The sequence below is a fragment of the Triticum urartu genome, chromosome 5A, assembly GCF_056163025.1.
Source record: "Triticum urartu cultivar PI428250 chromosome 5A, HENAU_Tu73, whole genome shotgun sequence".
NCBI lineage: Eukaryota > Viridiplantae > Streptophyta > Magnoliopsida > Poales > Poaceae > Triticum > Triticum urartu.
In genome coordinates, this window is record NC_141877.1 from 670,347,987 (window position 1) to 670,369,658 (window position 21,672).

The window sequence follows — 21,672 nt, forward strand, 5'->3', positions numbered from 1 at the left end:
GATCAGTATTCCAGTGACAGGATGGAGTGCAAATGACCTTACAAGAGCTGATATTTTCAGCATCAACAGCTAGAAAATGGGCCATTTCTCGTGGATCGCTTTCAGCCTCAGTCCATATTTACTTATCGTGGTGTTTTTCTTAGTTCACCATAATGTGATGTTTTATACATTGACACAAAGTGTAACTTTGACAACAAGCTGGTATTTCAATAGAGGTATAACAACAACAAAATAAATTACACTTCTCAATACAAATCTAGGCATATGATTTTCTATTTTCAAATCAAATAATATAAAATAGATATCTTTTAGAGGAATACAATAGAATTGGTGCTCGAAAATTTCAACTTTCCTTTGAGAAAAGTCCAAAATGTTATTTGTTTTTATGGATGGAGGGAGTATATATTTTGAGTCCTTTACAGTCTTGAATTATTTTGGGACTTTTTTTCGTGATCCATTGGCCCAAATTAGACAACACTACAGAAAAATTGTGGTAGTATATTTGGACATCAACAGCATTTTAGGCAATTCACTGTTATAAACCAGATAGATTACGGATTTCATATTATCAACAAACGGTATTCGTGATTCACTTCAGTAACCATGCCTTTTCCGGGTCGAATTCGTGTTGATCTTTGGATCAGAAGCGCTGGTAGAAATTCTTAATTGAAGGCAGCTGCTAATTGCAAATGTCCTGAACCCGCTCCTCATGTGCCGAGACAATCATAGGTCAAGCTAGCCAAATCATACCAGATAGTTTCTACCAGTACTTCTGAAACAAGTCTATATTATATATAGTACTACAAATCAAGTACCATACCAACTAGTACTGGTTCTCACGTTAGAATGTTATAAGTGATAAACTCGTTTCTAACAGACGAGGACATGCGGCTGGTGGTTGGCTAGGGCGGGCAGATGGATGGCTGAGGTGGGCAGGAGGCGGAGGCATGCATGCAACACCGGTAAGGCGGAGGAGATGCTCCGGTGAGCGGCGGGCAGGGGGGCGGTGGAGAGTTAACTGCATCAGCGACTGCAATTATTCAAATAATCATAGATTAATTAGGATCAGTACCATGTTAAACAACAAATGTACGCATATTAGGTTAACCGGAAATTACCAAATTAACCTTGAGCCTAACTACAAGTCGAACCATATTAACCATGTGATCAAGTCAATACTACTACACAATATAGTCACGGTTTAGAAGACATAGTTAAATTTGCATGTGTTTTCACAATAGACAAGGTTTACGGCGCATTGCATTTATTTCTAATAGCTAATTAGTACTCCGATATACTATTTCTATATGCATGCGTAGTGTGAATGCTATTTTTTAGCCCATCTCATAACCAATAGATAATCACCTAAGTCTCAGAGAATTTCCAAGCGCGCCTTCTAAACCGTGACGGAGGTAGTACCATAAAAACTTCCTATTTTTTGTCATGCATCCCTTCTGTACCGAGGATTTTATGCAAGACAGGACCACAATTAAGGGATTGGACTCAGTATAATTTGTAGTTATTTTCCTGTAACCCTTTCCTGTTTCTTAATATCGTCTAATGGTTGTAATTTTTATTACCTCTATTGTTCTTTGTACTTCCATCATTGAAGATGAATAGGTTGAAAGTTTCTGCAAAAAAAAAAAACTCGCAATAGCAAAGAAGAGAGGCCATGATCAGATACCAGATGTGAATCTCATCACCATTCATGCAATAATGCATGCGTACAAGCTGGCAATATATCACGGGTCGAGTTAAACACAACCTGAATCATTTTACTCCACGTACGTGTACAATTTGTACACATCATTGTACAATACGCGAACCATGCATTTAGATATCTGGAAGAAATGACCGACTACTATTTTATAAGCAGTCCCTGAAAGAAATGAACACCTAAACGCATGCATCCATGAGCGACGAGTGCGATGACGACGAACTGGAACAGGAAACAAAATACGTAGGTGCATGCGTATGATAAGTGTGATGATGACGATGCATGGTTTGTGATGCATCGATCAATGGATGATGGGTGAATCAGCTGGGGCAGGTGAAGTCGGCTGGGCAGGTCTTGCCGCACTGGTTGAGGAGGAGGACGAGGTCGATGGGGACATTGAGCTTGATGCCGAGGACGTTGGCCTTGATGGCGGTGTAGAGGCAGACGGCGGCGTCGAGGTCGGCGAGCCCGCCCAGCAGCGGGCAGCAGTCCTCGCTCGCCGGCACACCTAGGTTGAGCTTTAGCAGGTTCAGTACGTTGGCGCACGCCTTCAGCTTCAGCGTGTTGATCGAGCAGGTGCCGCTGCCTCCTCCGGTCGTCGGCGGGGTTGGGACTGGGACGGCCGGCGGGGGCACAGCGATCGGCGGGGTTGGCACTGGGACGGCCTGTTGGCGCCGCCTCTTTGCAGCGCCGCTCTTCTTCTAGCTCTCACAAATACACACATGATGATGAACTCTACACACGCACGCGCACACACATGCATCAAGAAAGAAGACCAAAGTGGCTTTGCCAAGACAAACTTTCTTGATGCCCACCGTGGCTACATTGTGTATCCAGCCCTCACGGCTCTCATTTCCATTCATCTCAAAGTAGTATATATACACAAGGTTTAGGCACTTCTGTCATGCACTTTACGTCACCATTAGAGCCACTACTCCACTAGTTTCTCCATGATCCACATGACTCTGCATGTAGCTAACTAACTTGACTCAGCTCGGCTACTACCTCCACCAAGCAAATTCTATGCACCTAACTAACCAAACTGCATGCATGCTGACTACTCGGCCAGTACCTATGACCCAGCCAACTACACACACGCATGTATCCATCTGATGCATGCAGGTAGCTAACTCACGCGAGCACGGACTCATGCCGGCACACACACCCGTGCCCACCACGGACCAGACCTAGCGCGCCGACGCCGGTCACCACCACATGGGCACGGACATGGCTTATTGCCAACACTCATCTTCTAAGCCATGACCTCGCCATTGCCGGAGTTATTGCAGCTCTCATTATTGTCGTCGTCACGAGCGTGACCCAGCCCGCGGACCCGACCTAGCGCAACGACGCCGGTCGCACCGCCACGGACCCAACCCGGCGCACTGACGCTGGTTGCACCGTGCTCCATCACGTCTCTGACGACATACGCCGAGCTCCTTCTCTGCTGGCGACACACGCCAAACGTCCCTCGGTGCCCCGCACGTCCCGCGCGCATCCGACGCGCCCGACGAGCCCAATCGCACCGGTGCGTCCCGCACGTCCCACGCGCACCGTACGCGCCCGATGAGCCCGACTGCACCAGACGTCGTGGACCCGACGCGTGTTAGCTCCAAGATCGAAAAAACGCAGGAGGTAGATGAAGAACAAAAGAAACAGATCGAAACAGAGAAAGTTTGGTACTGCCAACATGCAGAATTTTCTGGGTCTTTATTTCACATTATATAGGGCTCAAGGAGCCGACCTCACGACCAACTCGGCCTACTATTTGTGCCCAACAACTCGTGACCCTAATCACAAACCGACCAGGTTTAAAACACACTTTATCTCTAAGAGTTTGACCCTAAAACGACTTCAAACGAGATCTGAACTTTTCCTATCTTTTACAGACTCGGACACCTATCAGAACATGTGTTTACAGAGAACAGAAAACTCACATTCACCCCCCCTAAACACGATGTTATGACTACTTGACAGCTTTTACTTCGATCTTCTCACACATCTCTTGAAACTTCACCTTCCCAAGTGACTTCGTTAAAATGTCCGCGAGTTGATCGTTTGTATTGACATGCTCAACCTCCATCCTCCCTTCTTCCACACACTCGCGAATGTAGTGGAACTTTACATCAATGTGCTTGCTACGATCATGATGCACAGGATTCTTGCACAAAGATATGGTGGATTTATTGTCAATATGTAGCTTCACTTGCTTCGGCTGTTCTCCCATCAAGTCCGCATATAATCTACTGAGCCAAACTCCCTGACACGCCGCAGCCGCTCCTGCAATGTACTCCACTTCGCAAGAAGAAAGTGCCACTACCTTCTGCTTCTGTGACAGCCAAGAGATCAAATTTTCACCTAAGAAAAAAGCAACACCAGTAGTACTTTTCCTGTCGTCCACGTCTCCTGCCATATCACTATCACTATAGCCCACCAATGGTGGTCTTGCCTCTTTCTTTCTTGTGTACTTGCAGCCATATTTTGGAGTGCCCTTAACATACCTCAAAATTTGCTTCACCGCAGCTAGATGTTCAGTAGTAGGGTGCTCCATGTATCTACTAACGATCCCAACAGAGTAGGCCAAATCAGCCCTTGTGTTCACCAAGTACCTTAGGCTCCCCACAATGCTTCTGTAATCTGTTGGATCAACGGCCGGCGCCTCACTCCGTTTGCTCAACTTGAGCTTAGCCTCCATAGGCATATGTGAAGGATTGCAATCATCCATGCCACAATTCACCAGAATTTTTGTGGCATATGCCTCTTGGCACAATGTGATCCCATCTCTACTTTGATGTACCTTAATCCCAAGGTAAAAGCTTAACAAGCCTAGATCACTCATTTTGAACAATTCCTTCATCTGCTTCTTGAATCTTCCAATCTCCTTCTCACTTGCACCAGTGATTAGGAGGTCATCAACATACACACCAATGAGTAGACGACTTGCATCTATACCTCTTTTATACATGGCATGCTCTAGTGGACACTTCTCAAAACCAAGTGAAATCAAAGTATTATGAAGTTTAGTATTCCATGCTCTAGGGGCCTGCTTCAAACCGTACAAAGCTTTATGCAACTTATATACCTTATGTTCCTCTCCTTTCTTGACAAAACCAGTGGGTTGCTGCACATATACCTCCTCCTCTAGATCTCCATTGAGAAAGGCCGACATCACATCCATGTGATGCAAAGACCATGACTCTTGAGCTGCTAGTGCAATCAACAACCGAACTGACTCCATCCTTGCAACCGGAGCAAAAACTTCTTCAAAATCAATGCCTTGCTGCTGTACAAACCCCTTGGCCACCAACCTTGCTTTGTGTTTCACCACTGCTCCTTGTGAATCTTTTTTAACTTTAAACACCCACTTGAGCCCAATTGCATTGTGTCCACTTGGAAGATCAACAAGACTCCATGTTTGATTTTCTTCAATTGAACCGAGCTCCTCTATCATGGCGCTGCGCCAAGACTCTTCATCGTTTGCCTCTTCGAACGTGGCTGGTTCTACTTCAGAAAACAAGCAATGATCTCCTCTCTTTTTCATTCGATCTCCTCTCTTTTTCATTCGCACGGGATTAATTTTCCGAAGAGCCTCCTTTGGATAAAGATCCAATACTCGCCGGAGCTTCACCGGCGTTGGCGGCCTTCCCGGAGTACGCTCAGGGGACTCACGAGTCTCCCCCATCGCGCTCCCTCCCACCGTGCTTCCTAGATCATCATCATCCCTGAAATCTGCACCTTCAGAATTTTCGGCTGCCACGGCAGCGTTTCTGGGCGTCCCTGCAGATTGCATGCCAGATTTCGCTGCCACGGCAGCGTTTTTTGCTGCTGTTTCTGAGCGAGCTCCAGCTGCTGATCCGTCATCTCCATCATCATCACCCCACCATGGTCCACCTTCTGGGGTAGAGGGGGAGCTGGGCAAGCCGTGGCTGGGTGTACGCGCCATGGGGGTTCCAGGTGCACTGCCGGATCCCGGATTTCCGCCGCCATGTCCAGGATCGTCATCAACATCAAGCCCATCTTCATGTACGTCGTTGTCGTTATGGTGGCCTGCAGGATCAGTGTGATAGGATACAACAAACATGTCATCACCTCCTGTAGGACGGTCCTCCACTGCTACGCCGTCCCAATTCTAGGCTTTTTCCTCATCAAAAACTACATCACGTGACACTTGTACTTTCTTCGTTGCTGGGTTATAGACTCGATATGCCTTTGAACCTTGCTCATAGCCCAACAAAATTGTGGGTATACTTCTGTCCGCTAGCTTTGCGTTGTGTGCACCCAACACCTTGATATGAGCAATAGATCGAAAAGTCCGAAGATGATCAACCGAGGGTTTTCTACCACACCATGCCTCGTACAGTGTCATTCCAACAACACTCTTTGTCGGAGCTCTATTGAGTAAATAAACAGCAGTAGTCACGGCTTCTCCCCAAAATCTCCCTGGTAGCCTTTTGCTTTTCAACATACTTCTGGCCATAGCTACAATGGTTTGATTTCTCCTCTCAACGACTCCGTTTTGCTGCGGAGTATAGGGTGCCATCAAGCACCGCTTAATCCCATGCTTCTCACAATAAGCTTTAAACTCATTAGAGGTAAATTCCCCTCCTCGGTCAGTCCTTAACGCCTTCAACTTTTCTTCAGATTCAACCTCAGCTGCAATTTTCACCTTTCTGAAAGCTTCAAGTGCCTCATCTTTACTCCTCAACAAGACCAACCACATATACCTGCTGTAGTCATCTACTATGAGCAAAAAATACTTCTTCCCGGATGGGGTAGCCGGAGTAATGGGTCCACATAAATCACCATGAACCAGCTCCAAAACTTTTGAAGCTCTGAATTTTGCTTCTCTCGGAAATGCACCTCGGCGTTGCTTGCCAACTAAACATCCAGTGCAAAGCTGATCAACATGATCAATCATGGGCAGTCCACTCACCATCTGCTGCTTTCCCAATTTCCTCAATGCATGAAAATTCAAGTGACCAAAACGTGAGTGCCACTTCCACGCTGTTTCATCAAACTTTGCTAGAAAACACACCGGCTGTGCCTTGTCCAAATTCAGGACATACATTCTGTTCTGAGACCTCTTCACACGCATCATGAGATTTCTTTGACGATCATAGCCCCACAAATATCCGTCTTCGAGCACAATTTTGCAGCCCCTCTCTTCGAGCTGTCCCAAACTAATTATGTTCGTCTTTAGCATGGGAATGTAATAAACATCTGTGAGAATCTTGTGCTCACCACTCTTTGCTTCGAAGACCACTATGCCTCTCCCTAAGATTGGCACTGTTTTGCCGTCACCGAACCTGACCGTCCCTCCAACAGTCATGCTTAGCTGAATTGGGTCCTATCCCCCGACATATGGTTGCTTGCGCCCGTATCAAGGTACCAAAAGTTTCCGGCCCTCTTCTCTTCTTCCTGGTGGAGATAAATTTTCTTCTCCACAAGTGCAACGGTTTCAGCTACTTGCATCTGTACGTCCACCTCTGGAAACTCATAGATTTCACACAGCAGCATGTTGGCTTGATCATCATCAATGTCACCCTTCTTCGCGATATATGCCTGCTCCTTCGCTGGCTTCCTACACTCAGACTTGAAGTGCCCCATGATGCCACAATTATAACACTTGATCTTGCGCTTATCGAACTTCTTCTTCTTTGGAGCACTGTCCCCCGCATTCCTCTTATTCTGTTCTTTTGGCGCACGATCTTGGCGAGTATTGCTTGAGCCCTCGCCAACCTTCTTATCCCTTGCAATCAACAATTGCCATTGCACCCTCGTGAGCATGACTTGCTCGCCATCCCTAGCATCACCGAGTCTATGGCGCATCCTCTCATCATGAGCTTTGTAGCGGCCAACGAGGTCATCGACCGTCAACGTAGTCAGGTCGACACACTGCTCAATCGCCGTCACGATCTGCATGTAACGGGGAGGAGCAGCACACAAGAATCTCCTGACCACTGAAGTCTCCGTCAGGTTTTCTCCAAGCGCGCGGATTCCATTGACCAACGTCATCACCCGCGAAGCAAAAGCATCCACGGTTTCATCGTCAGTCATCACAAGCGTTTCATAATTCCTCAAAAGAGTTTGCAGATTCGCTTGCCTGACACGGGTATGCCCCTCGAAGAGCAGCTTCAAGGTATCCCATGCCTCCTTCACCGTTTCCTTGGCGATGATATGCTGAAGAACGTCCATCGGCATCACCGAATAGAGCGCCGTTGCTGCCTGCCTGTCCTTGCAGTGCTCGGCGCCGTCCTTCTTGTAGGCATTGCCGCCGGGGTCCACGACAACCCACAATTCAGCGGCTCGTAGGGCACACTCCATTAGAGCCTTCCAAACCCCAAAGTTCTCCCGATCAAAACGAGGGTATGACGTCCCGGGTATGACAATTGCTTTAGCCGCCCCGGAACTTTCTGCTGCAGCCCTCTGCTTGCTCAAGTCGTCATCCACCATGATCACCGGGTACTAGGCGATCACAACGAGGCTCTGATACCACGTGTTAGCTCCAAGATCGAAAAAACGCAGGAGATAGATGAAGAACAAAAGAAACAGATCGAAACAGAGAAGGTTCGATACTGCCAACGTGCAGATTTTTCTGGATCTTTATTTCACATTATATAGGGCTCAAGGAGCCGACCTCATGACCAACTCGGCCTACTATTCGTGCCCAACACGTCGTGACCCTGATCACAAACCGACCAGATTTAAAACACACTTTATCTCTAAGAGTTTGACCCTAAAACGACTTCAAACGAGACCTGAACTTTTCCTATCTTTTACAGACTCGGACACCTATCAGAACATGTGTTTACAGAGAACAGAAAACTCACAACGCGCCCTACGCGCCCGGCGCGCGCCCCTACACGCGCCCGACGCGACAGGCTCGTCGCCATGGTTGCTGCCGCCCGACGCCACTGTGTCCTTCCAGCACGAGCCGCCGCAGATGCCGTGCAACGCGACCACCTTGCCGGCCGCTGTCGCGCACCGCCGCCGATGCAGCTACCGCCGCGCTGCGCCCAGTCGTGCGCCACTCGTTGCCGCTACCGAAACCCGCAGCTCCATGCGCCGCCGTGCAGTGTCTCCGTGCCTCGCGTCACTGTGCCTCCACGGTCGTCGTGCCGAGCTGCTGCGGCCTCTGCGCCACCATGCAGGTCCTCCGCGACCTCCTCGCCTCCGCGACCACCGTGCTCGTCGCGCGCACGACATCACAATGAACCGCCGTGGACTCGCCGCGCGCGCCGCGGATGCCGCCGCACGCCACGGCAGCCCCTCGAACCTTGTGGCTCTGAATACCAATTGTTGGCGCCGCTCTTCTTCTAGCTCTCACAAACACACACATGGTGATGAACTCTACACACGCACGCACACACACATGCACAAGGAAGAAGACCAAAATGGCTTTGCCAAGACAAACTTTCTTGATGCCCACCGTGGCTACATTGTGTATCCAGCCCTCACGGCTCTCATTTCCATTCATCTCAAAGTAGTATATATACACAAGGTTTAGGCACTTCTGTCATGCACTTCACGTCACCACTAGAGCCACTACTCCACTAGTTTCTCCATGATCCACATGACTCTGCATGCAGCTAACTAACTTGACTCAGCTCGGCTACTACCTCCACCAAGCAAATTCTATGCACCTAACTAACCAAACTGCATGCATGCTGACTACTCGGCCAGTACCTATGACCCAGCCAACTACACACACGCATGTATCCATCTGATGCATGCAGGTAGCTAACTCACGCGAGCACGGACTCATGCCGGCACACACACCCGTGCCCACCACGGACCAGACCTAGCGCGCCGACGCCGATCACCACCACATGGGCACGGACATGGCTTATTGCCAACACGGCCGGTGTGTTGCCGCAGTACGACCCGCAGCCATGCGCAGCTGCCACGAGGACCAGGTTCAGAGCGAGGAAGAGGGCGGGCTTGGAGGGCGCCATTGCTATGTTGGTTGTGGCTGAGCTAGGTGGGCTTGCTAGCTTGTGATAATTTTCTTTGGTTGCTTGGGGTGGTATTTATAGGCCGGGATGTAGTCTGCATTGTGCAACAAGGGCAAGACCGTCATGATATATCGAGTTTGACTCTTGCCGTAATTTGCGAAAAATATGTACGACCACTACTGCACCATTATTGGAGCTTAATTTGTTCGCGAACGAACAAAAACCTTAGACCTGCACCATGACATATGTTTGATGGGTTTGCAAATTTAGCGGTTATCTTGAGAGCACACATAGTATAGGACAAAGGAATATATATGCATGGCAGCACTACGAGCTGGCACATAGCCTGATCCTCAGGGTCACGGGAGGAAAATATGGGAGATAACATGTGGCCATGCATGCACATGCAAGCTACTACCAGCGCAGAGATGTCTAGTATACGTTTGGTACTTTGTTTATTATACTGGCTCGTTGTCAAGCATGGACACATACGCTACAACTAGCTGTCTAATTATTAGTTAATTGTCCCCAATGGGCAGTGGTTGTGCTGGCAAATAATTTCAATATTGACAAGGGAATTACACTGTTTTAGTAGCTAGTTTACAATATCGCCACACAAAAACTCTAGCTTACGATATTCATGTGATGGAGCTAGGCCGCTTTGAGTGAACAAGGGCGCGTGAAGAAATTACTAATTTTCTATTTTTCAATTGCCTATAATATATTTATATTTCAGTCATCTTTCAATCTTTGGATCAACACCTACACTTATCGTACTTTCTGGCAATATTGCGCACTTTGAGTACTAAACTTTTGTGTGAGGTAATAGTATGCCTTTTTAGGTAATCAATACCTAAAAAGTATTAGAACACTTGAGATTTCGTAAAAGTGAAATCATATGCTCTCTATCCTTGGAAATGTTGTTTGCCGCTGTTGAGCTTCTAGTCTAGGTAAAATAAATGAGCGTACTGTTTGTTGTATGCAAAGACCCACACTGCGTTTAGTATGTGGCATACTGAATAATTACTAGTTTATGCACGGATGAATCTAGCTTTATTATTCGATGGACTAATTTGTATCTAACGAATTTCTAGTGCATGCAAGGATGAATGAGTCATCCTATTAAACGTTTTATGTGAAGGATAGTGGGCATTGCGCCTTGACAGATCCATTTTTCTGGCGGGAAGCCTTGACAGATCTTTAATGCTTAATAGTGCAGCACATTTAGTAATATTTTTATTATTAGAAAGTATGTTTTTATTTAATAGGTTTCAGAAAAAATGTTAATGTTACTTTGAAAGTGAGCCTGAGTTGAGCTAAGCACATGGCCGGTTAATATATATTCATGTATTTTTCAAAAATAAAAGAAAAACAGAAAATGAACAAAGTAAACATAAATGCAAATAAAAGGTGAAGAAAGCAAAACAGAAAAAGGAGAAAAGGAAAAAAGGAAAAAAATAAGACAAAGGAAAACACAAAAAATGACACCCAAACATCATCCACGCATTGCGCTCTTCGGGGAGTACGCCCGCTATCCTTCACATGAAGTCGTAGAAGCTAGAGAATAACCTGATTTGAAATGAAAATGTTTCAGCAGGGGAAGGAGTTGCGCAAGACTATCAAGAATAATAAAGGACTTTTTACTTTACTCGGGGGAAATCTGGAAGACTTATATTCTCTTTGTTTTCGCCCCTTGGGAAGCTTTCTGATCTTCTTACAACGTTAGACTGGGATTTATCACGTGTTCTCGCCTCGTAGCTACAACAATTATATATATATATATATATATATATATATATATATATATAATATATATATATATATTACAAAAACAACAGTGATTTTAGAGTAGGATTTTCCATGACTAGTAATCACGCATGTGCACATGCACGTGTACCCCATCAAGGATATATGTCTACTATCCATAATACGGGCAGATTGAGGCTTCAACAAGCACCGTGGCAAATTGCAAAAGGATTATTTGTAAAGCAACCGGGCAACTGCGCCTGATCCAATTTTCCATTGAATGGAAGGGCATTACCTACCGGTCTTAGAATATACAACAGTGAAGAATACACGTGCAACTGCGTAGCAGTAGCACATGTGTTTGCAACTCTAAAGTTCTGGCCTATCACCCTCTCAATTTCACATGGATCAAATAAGATAGTACTTTGGCTCTTGGTGACAGGGCCTTTGAAGTAGCTGTAGAAGGGCTCGCGTTGAGGCTGGCAGTACCACAAGACAGGAACGACAACCTTCCTTCGCTTCGTTAATCACTCATTGTTTGTGCAAGATATAAAGATTAAAAAGCTTGTAAGGCAACACATGATGCTGGAGTTGGACCTCAATGAAGTTGCTTGACAAGTGACTTCAATGTTAACAAAACATTTTTTCTTTATGAATATAGTGAATATGATGAAACTCCGATATATTCAGTGAAACACTTTCAGATATGTTGACAATTAAGGTTGATTACTTCTTCATGTGGAACTCCTAAGGATGGATATGGTAAATGAAAAAAACTAACTAAAAATGAAAGGTCATATTACTTAATGAGACGATCATCTTTATTTTATATAAACACGGTTGCAGCCTATCAACAACCAAATTATGTGCGGCATTTTTTTTACCTTGAAGAGATAATTATGTTCTCAGACCAGTGCTCCTCGGGGGACTTGACGTGTCACCCACATATGGCATCATAAAGATGCTATAATTGTCAGAAAAACCTCTGAATTTTAGTATATGCCAAGCAATGAAATGAAAACACATGTAGAATGAAAATATCAAAAAAAAATCATCATGAAGCAACAATACTTCACTTAATGTGTCCAATGGAGGAAATATGACACATATTACTAAAAAAAAGCGCCAGTACTATAACCAGATGATGCAATAATCATCATAATCTAAGAAGTGGGAAATGCACAAAATGATCAAATCTGCATCATTTACCTATGCATGCATATTCTTCAACCACATAATACGTTGTCACTGTGCAATATACATAAAAATAATAATGTAATTTCTTTGTCAGCATGGTACATATTATAATATATTGTTTCTATCATCTTGGCACAAAACACTATAATATATGAATAAATATATTGCAAGATTGACATCCTTGAGATCGCTGCTTATAAAAAAGGTTGAATTTTTGTACTGTTGTCAAAAGGTGCAACTAAGCAGAGAATTATATACAAGGATACATAGTCCTATCGATTCTGCAATACTGGGACTATGAAATGGTGAAAGAAACTCATGATCAATAGCCTACATAGAGCCCCATACCTCTATCCTGTATCCAACACCCAAAGTAGGATTATATATGATAGCCCGTCCGTCGTTGCAAGGAAGAATCCAGTAAATATTAACATGAGCTGAACAATTTTGAAGTTCATTGTATAGAAGGGATAATATAAAAGGGATCAAAGGTATAGTTCAAGCGACATCCATGGTAACCAGAAGAGACCTTTTCAGGCACTGGATGACCTCAACAAGGTCCTTGAAGTTCTTCTCAAGCAGCTCCTCCAGGGTATGTGGTTGCCTCAATCTGTCAAGGTCCTTAATCAAAAGCAAACTGTAGTGGTCCTATAAATGGCAATGTGAAAAGCATACCGGTTAGAAATCATTAATTCAGTGAATCTCACATATGACTTTTCCTTTCCAGATCCTTTCTCCTTGTCCTGCTCCCTGTGCTCTTCTTTACCACAAGAAGACTAACTCTTGAAAAGAAAATTTCAGTAGCTGTACAGAAATTCCATCACAAAGGAACACTCGGTATAAGGAACCAGTTATGGAATCGAATCTTAATCGGGTCATATATATTACAATCCATGTCAAAGAAATTATCAACAAAATAAAAGGACTGACCTTCAGCTTCCACTGTGCATCCATGCTACAGGACCTTCCACTGAGGCTCCACTCTCAGGCGAGATGAAAGAGAATCATACAAAGCATGCTCGTTTGATTCCTGTGTAGATGGACTATATAAGTTATTTTTGTAACTTATAGTTAATGACTTTTATAATGCGAGGGAATGCTGATACGAATAGGAATACTAATTTGTCAATATAATCGATGTTTATCAACAGTCTTGTTAATGCTATCGCATAGGACAAACTCTCACCAAGTGCCTGGTCGGTAGATGATTCCAATACTAAAACAAAATGAAGGAGAGTTTTCTTCACTCTTTCGGTGTATACCTGAAAAAATAAGACAACATAGCACATTGCATCAATTTGAAGGAAGGAAATTAAACATGATCAGGATTCAAAAGTTGCACCATAACAGAGACAATCATTGGTTGATCATACAGAGGTGGTGCACATGACCGACCCAGGTGCGTCCTATGTATGTGAAACTCAAGCGAGAGAATAAAAGAACATGCATGCCAGGGATATCAAAGGGGGGTTTCACTGATCTGGAAAGGATTTGTGCCCTTTGTTCTTATTTAAAGCTTGCATCTCTTGCATTCTCCATGCAAATACTTTCCTGAAACCCAGCTAGAACTGAATGAATTAACTATGGGCAGAGGAAGGAGGAAGAACCTGTTGGGGAATGTAGCAGAATTTTAAAATTTTCTATGCATCACCAAGATCAATCTATGGAGTCATCTAGCAACGAGGGAGAGGGGAGTGCATCTACATACCCTTGTAGATTGCGAGCAGAAGCGTTCAAGAGAACGGGGTTGATGGAGTTGTACTCGTCGTGATCCAAATCACCGATGACCTAGCGCCGAACGGACGGCACCTCCGCGTTCAACACACGTACGGTTGGGAAGACGTCTCCTCCAACTTGATCCAGCAAGGGAAAGGAGAGGCTGATGGAGATCCAGCAGCACGACGGCGTGGTGGTGGAAGCAACAGCGATCTCGGCAGGGCTTCGCCAAGCTTAGCGAGAGGGAGAGGTGTCACGGGAGGGAGAGGGAGGCGCCAGGGGCTAGGGTCCGGCTGCCCTCCCTCCCCCCACTATATATAGGATCCCTAGGGGGGCGCCGGCCCTAGGAGATGGGATCTCCAAGGGGGGCGGCGGCCAAGGGGGGTGGCTTGCCCCCCAAGCCAAGTGGGGCGCACCAGTTCACTAGGGGCTGGTTCCCCTCCCACTTCAGCCCATGGGGCCCTCCAGGATAGGTGGCCCCACCAGGTGGACCCCCGGGACCCTTTCAGTGGTCCCGGTACAATACCGATTACCCCCGAAACTTTCCCGATGGCCGAAACTTGACTTCCTATATATAAATCTTCACCTCTGGACCATTCCGGAACTCCTCGTGATGCCCGGGATCTCATCCGGGACTCCGAACAACTTTTGAGTTACCGTATACTAATATCTCAACAACCCTGGCGTTACCGAATATTAAGTGTGTAGACCCTACGGGTTCGGGAGACACGCAGACATGACCGAGACTACTCTCCGATCAATAACCAACAGCGGGATCTAGATACCCATGTTGGCGCCCACATGCTCCTTGATGATCTCATCGGATGAACCACGATGTCGAGGATTCAATCAATCCCGTATACAATTCCCTTTGTCAATCGGTATGTTACTTGCCCGAGACTCGATCGTCGGTATCCCAATACCTCGTTCAATCTCGTTACCGGCAACTCACTTTACTCGTATCGTAATGCATGATCCCGTGACCAACCACTTGGTCACATTGAGCTCATTATGATGATGCATTACCGAGTGGGCCCAGAGATACCTCTCCGTCATACGGAGTGACAAATCCCAGTCTCGATTCGTGCCAACCCAACAGACACTTTTGGAGATACCCGTAGTGCACCTTTATAGTCACCCAGTTACGTTGTGACGTTTGGCACACCCAAAGCACTCCTACGGTATCCGGGAGTTGCACAATCTCATGGTCTAAGGAAATGATACTTGACATTCGGAAAAGCTCTAGCAAACGAACTACACGATCTTTGAGCTATGCTTAGGATTGGGTCTTGTCCATCACATCATTCTCCTAATGATGTGATCCCGTTATCAATGACATCTAATGTCCATAGTCAGGAAACCATGACTATTTTTTGATCAACGAGCTAGTCAACTAGAGGCTCACTAGGGACGTGTTGTGGTCTATGTATTCACACATGTATTACGATTTCCGGATAACACAATTATAGCATGAACAATAGACAATTATCATGAACAAGAAAATATAATAATAACCATTTTATTATTGCCTCTAGGGCATATTTCCAACAGAACCTTCGTGGTACTGCTGTTGGTACTTGGTATCTCCCAACTTAAACTATTGTGGCTGCCTCATGCCTCATGTCTAGCAGATTACGATTCTCCATTTGTAAATCAAAATTTGTAAATGCAAAAGTTAGTCTGTAAAAGATATGCAGCATGAGTATACCACTGCTAGATACCGTATAATCACAAAATGATGGCTATGAAGCGGTGGAGTAGATGATGATGTCAATTAAAACTTTGGTTTGATGAGGTGAAAGTGCAACCGAGATTCAACCTACTGGTTGGTGCTTTTGAATGCACGAAAAGCAGAGCAGCCCTGGCAATGTCGTCAAAGAGTAGTACTTAGATGCTGCAGCATGAATTGAAATTGAATTCATTTTTTATTTGGTCATCTATATATCTATGTGCAATGTCGTCAAAGGCAAGTGTTGTCATGCAATATATACTCTTATGTGCTGAAAATTTGGTTAAGATGAGAAAATAATAATTGGACGATGATATTGCTGGTGCGGGTGGGTAGGGCTGGGGGTTGGGGGTGGGGTGCAAACATGTATCATGTATGGAGTGACATTTTCAAGAGAATATGATGTATAGTACCAGGGCTCAGCACAATTGGTAGATCCTTCAAACTTTTTAGATTCGCAGAGTATTCTACAGACACAGAGAAGTATTGCGTAAAAGAATGAATGAAAGCAAATCGCTTCTATGCGAGTTATGTGCATAACCGCAGATCATTTGACACAAGCTTATCAGCAAAATTGCAGTTCAAGATATGAAGCAAGGCCATGGCCAATGATAATTCTTCATTGATGAGTCCCAGTATCAGTTAGTACTTAAGCAATGCCAGACTTCTGCATATACATTCATATATCGGCATACAGAGAGAATATGCACATAGAAGCAGGAACGATCAAAGTTGTCATGTGAACGGTGGATGCTTACCTAACTCTTTCGGGTGACAATTCATCAAGTATCATATTTATTCTGTTTGGCGCATACATTGATGGCAATTATTCTCCGACCAGCCATTCATCTGGTGGGAACAACTGCAAGTTAGTTCATAAGCATGTCAGTTAGAAGAACAAGATACTACTGAAGTACAAAGAAAAGTAGCAGATCAAAAGATTTTTGACCCGTTGAAATCCTATACGTAGAGTAGTTGGTACTTGAAATTGTCACTCACAAACATCAGTTGATCACATGGAACTGCAAAGGGCAATGTGGCCTATCCGTGTCTCTATGCATCAGTTGATGTATTCACTGAAGAATTAGCAAACATGCATCATGCATCGATCTGGTCATTAGCAATAGAAACCTCATGGGAGAAGGTCTGGTCGTTGGCATCGATCTTGAGTGCACTGAATTTTGTAGATGAAGAGAAAATAAGGTACCTCAAGGGAAAGGATTCGTGGGGCAGATGGCGTCGGCAGCGGCAGCGGAACGCGCTGATTCAGGGACGACAGATGGCGTCGGCATCGGGGGCAGCAGCCAGGAACAACGTGCCTCAACACACGGAATCAGTGTCCGGTAGTTGGTGTCAGTGTCGGCGTAGAATCGGCGGCGGCGTGCCCAGCAACCCCACGACGTGATGTGGAGGGGCACACAGCGGCGTCGTGCGGCCTCGACCGAGCGGAGATCTACGGGTGGCGAATCGCGCCCGCTCCGGCTGGGTGGTGGATGGACTTTGCTACACTTACGGACGGCCAGCCCACGGAAAACAGCTACGCACAGATGGGGAGTCAGCTGATTGACGCTCAAAATTTCACTTTGCGTGAACTGCGGGCTCACATAGCTCTCTCGTTCTGCCACGGCAATGCGTAGCCAGCTTTCCGTACAAGTTATCCGTAAGTGTATCATTTTCGATAGTGGATCGGTGGTCGGCGCCAACCCTCGGTGTTGGGGGCCGTGTGCAGCCTCAATCCTCGGCGTCGGGGGCGGAGGGGTTCGGCGGTGGCTGCGCGACACCGGGCCTCGCTGTTAGCGGCGAGAAGGGGCGGGCTCCCGCGGCTGTGGAGGCGGCGACCTGCGGCGGCTTCCCGTGGCTCCGGCGCGCGCGAGGCGGCGATGAAGGGCGCGACTGGGGAGGAGGCGAACGGTGCGGGAGGAGGTCGTGCCGAGGAGAAAGAGGATGTCGTGCGGGCGGTTTTCTTCTTTTTTTTTACTGCGGGGCAGATTAGATCGATCGATTGCACTGTCTTAATGCGTGGTTTGTAGCGTTAAACACAGAAGGATTAAGAGCCATTAGATTTTGATGATGGATGGATGTGATTGTTTGGATCTGTCCTTCTCTTTCTTTTATAGTGGTAGTAGATGAATTGTTGACGTGCATTCATGAGAGTATACCAATATTATTTTGTAGCTAATGAATGCCCAGCCTAAGTCATGATGGCCATATAAAACTGCAATCCCACACATCATCTAAAACCAGCCGCGTGCTCAGCTCAACTCAGGCTCACTTTCGGCCCACTTCATCTAGCATTTTGAATTGCACAAACCCGTTTGACCGATACACAAGAAGGAAAATGCGCTATGCGACATAATAGAACACTCTCCTGCCTAAGAACACACCAAGCCATACGCAGCTTCCACTTCTTTTGCAATGACTTCCATGCAAAGAAAATGCAACTCTAAACATTTTAACTATGCTTCGAGACGTTTCTGGTCCGTAACTGCATGTAAGGATGAGATGAACTGCCTAGCCCATACAAAGATCGCTGCTGCATGGTCTCGCATTACATCTCCCTTGCCATGTATCTGCATGTTGTTGGCGATAAAGCTCTCGTCAATAATAAATTAATTCATCGTTGATCCAATTTATTTCTTTTTCTCTTCCTATGATCCATATAAATCATAGAGTTGACTTTGATCTAGGTGCATGTACTCCCTGCCTCCCATAATGTAGCGCGTATAGATTTTTTGAGAAGTCAAAGATTGCAAACTTTGATCATGTTTAGAGAGAAAACTATTTGTAGCTACCATATCAAATATCTAAAATATGAAACTACTTCTTATGATGAATCTAATGATATTTGTTTGGCATTCCAGATGTAAATGTTTTTCTCCACAAACTTGATCAAAATTTGTGAGGTTTGACTTGTCAAAAAGTTGTATGCCTCTTTGATCTTAAACTTAAGAATGCTGGTTTTATAGTATGGAATGGAGGGAGTATATGTTTTAGTAGTTTTTTTTTCGAAACGGAGGCAAAAGATTTGCCTCATCGATTAATTAAGCAGAAGAGAGTTGCCCGGTTAATTACTGGAAAACCGGGCGAAAACCTATACAAACCTACCACATGAGGACTACTCACAGAACAAGCAACCCCATTTCGAAAACATGGTCGGGCTGATCATGTTTTAGTAGTGGACTATGAAGAGGCAGAATATATATAACACACAGCTCGAGTTAACACAACTTCAACATATTTCAGAGCATATAACCGGTACGGTATTTCACATCATGATACAAACCCCCGATTGCGAGGCCTATTTATTTGGACACCACAACAACATGACACACTTTCACACACTACACGAAGTGACCACTGCATGCATGCATAACGCGAATGCATGACACGAAACTTAGGCATGCACGAGACATATAGATGAACTGATAAACAAACTGGAGTAGCATATAGGAATAGGAAGGTGCAATGCATGGCATGTGTACGCAGCATGCCATGCTTGGACGAGTATACGTCGATCGATCAGAGCGGGCAGGTGAAGCCGGGCGGGCAGGTCTTGTGGCACTGGTTGAGCAGGTGCACTAGGTCGATGGGGACGTTGAGGTTGATGACGCCGTGGACCTTGGCCCTGATGGCGGTGCAGAGGCACACCGCGGCGTCCAGGTCGGCCAGACCGGCCAGCAGCGGGCAGCACGTCTCGCTGTGCGGCACACCGAGCCCAAGCTTTAGCAGGTTCAGCACCTTGGCGCACACGCCCAGCTTCAGCGTGTCGATCGGACACGAGCCGTTGGTCGTCGACGGTGGCGGCGGGGTCGGGCAGTGGGGTCCGCAGCCACCGTGCACAGCGGCGACCATCAGGTTCAGGCCGAGGAGCAGGAGGAAGAGCTTGGTCGATGGCGCCATTGCGAAATCTTTGATCGAGAGGAAGCAATGCTTACTATAGGTAGCAAGTAGCAAGGATTTGTAGGTGCTGTGAGTTTGAGCTCTGTGGGGGGTGGTATTTATAGCCCGGTCGCACGTACATGTTGATCCCATGATTGATCGTTCAAGTTTAATTCTACAGCTTAACTTAAACTACATAAAATCCATCTACGTACGTGTAGCCTTACGCTTATGGATGCTCTGAATCTCTATGCGCTACGCTAGCCAACAAAATGATTAGAGCGAGATATACGCCCGGCGAGTTTCAATACTTGATGGGCATCCATTTTTCAAACAAGCTCCGCACACAGAATAGCGGGATACTCGTGGCTGGAATGCGTTGAAGATATGCTGTGTGATGACTTTCATGCCATGGCCATGTATGTTGTGTGGTTGCTTAGTTCGTTGGGTACCATGCATGGACACGTATAGCAGATGCATATTATTTGGAGAGCAGGAGAAGTCAACTATAGATGTTCCTTAGCTAGCTTTGGCTTATACATGCATGGTCGTTGCTGTGGACACGTATCCAGGCACTGGTTTCTATAGAAAAATATTCAACATGTATTTGAAATTTTGAATAAATGTTCATCATTTATGTGAAAAAATTTCAACGTGTATCTAAAAAAAAGATCATCGTGTATATAGAAAGAGTTCAGTGTGTAGTAAAAAAAGCAGACATGTATTTCAAAAACTGCAAAACCTTTTTGAATTAACCTCTAACTAACACAATTATTGGGCCAGTCCACCATGTCGATCTCCTCCAATATAGGCGAGCACAAGTTATGTCTCAGAATAAGCTGTTTTTAGCATTTGCCATAGGAGAGGCCCAGGACCAGATGGACCGTGTGGCCTAACATTTAGGCGTCATTTCCTAGCCCAGTGGAATGTACGGAAAGGCCGAGACCTAGTGCCCCAGCTGGCACTAGTGCCATACGACTGATGCATTTCCCGTAAAAAAAACTTATCAACCAAGTTCTCGTTGAGAACCAACCTCTGGTTGAGATGGTTAGGTGGACAGTGGTATTCTCAACCCATCAGGGTTCAAATCCTGGTGCTCGCATTTATCTTGAATTTATTTGACTTCGTAAAATCTCAAGATGATATGCCGGCTCAGTCTCTCAGAGGTGCTCATAGGGGTAGGGTGTGCGTGTGTGCGTTCATAGAGGTGAGTGTATGCGCGTTTATATGAGCGCTTGCGTCTGTACTGTGTTCAAAGAAAAAACCAAGTTCTCGTTGAGGTAATACTTGTCCTTGTGTAGTCGTGCCACAAGATTATCCAGATTCTGAATTAATCCCCAAGCTTGCTTGGCTAGAAGAGCCTAATTCAAAGTTCTCATGTCTCTAAAACCCATGCCTCGCATATTTTTCGGAATGATCTTCTTGTTCGAAGCAAGCTAGGCCATCTTTCGTTTACCCTTCTCCATTCACCACATGTAGGATCTTTGCCCGCACATAATCTTTCAAATAATGGAGACCGCCGCATCACGTTGATGTCATTGTTGACTTGTGATATCCTGTCATGTCAAAGAAAGAGTGCCAAATCCTGTGGTCTTTGAATGCATATGCCTCAATAATGATGGTAGGAATTTTGCGATGGCCCTAGTATTTTGTTTGTCCAGTATATATGCAGTTCTTCAATTTTTAGTGCATGCAATCTTGGGATCCGAACATACCTAGGAACTCTCTTGATT

General features: G+C 45.6%; 2 protein-coding genes across 2 annotated transcripts; both read right to left on the reverse strand.

The window, feature by feature from the left end:
- Nucleotides 1-1,694: 1,694 nt before the first annotated feature.
- On the reverse strand, nt 1,695-9,672 carry LOC125506472 (cortical cell-delineating protein-like). The gene is made up of 3 exons (XM_087525140.1): nt 9,580-9,672; nt 2,353-2,382; nt 1,695-2,235 (listed from the first exon to the last, which is right to left on the reverse strand). Exons 1-3 carry the CDS (start codon nt 9,670-9,672, stop codon nt 2,038-2,040), a joined length of 321 nt encoding a protein of 106 aa, XP_087381266.1. The 3' UTR covers nt 1,695-2,037.
- Nucleotides 9,673-19,278: 9,606 nt separating this feature from the next.
- Nucleotides 19,279-20,026, reverse strand: LOC125506471 (cortical cell-delineating protein-like). The gene has a single exon (XM_087522308.1). It carries the CDS (start codon nt 19,958-19,960, stop codon nt 19,580-19,582), a length of 381 nt encoding a protein of 126 aa, XP_087378434.1. The 5' UTR covers nt 19,961-20,026; the 3' UTR covers nt 19,279-19,579.
- Nucleotides 20,027-21,672: the final 1,646 nt, after the last annotated feature.

Excerpts from the sequence above, each read along its gene's own strand:
- LOC125506472 (XM_087525140.1), bottom strand. The coding sequence starts at position 9,672 with ATGGCGCCCTCCAAGCCCGCCCTCTTCCTCGCTCTGAACCTGGTCCTC. Across the intron at positions 2,383-9,579 it reads CGTACTGCGGCAACACACCG|GCCGTCCCAGTGCCAACCCC; the intron begins GCCGTGTTGGCA and ends CGGCGCCAACAG. Across the intron at positions 2,236-2,352 it reads TGCCAACCCCGCCGATCGCT|CTCAACCTAGGTGTGCCGGC; the intron begins GTGCCCCCGCCG and ends AACCTGCTAAAG.
- LOC125506471 (XM_087522308.1), bottom strand. The coding sequence starts at position 19,960 with ATGGCGCCATCGACCAAGCTCTTCCTCCTGCTCCTCGGCCTGAACCTG.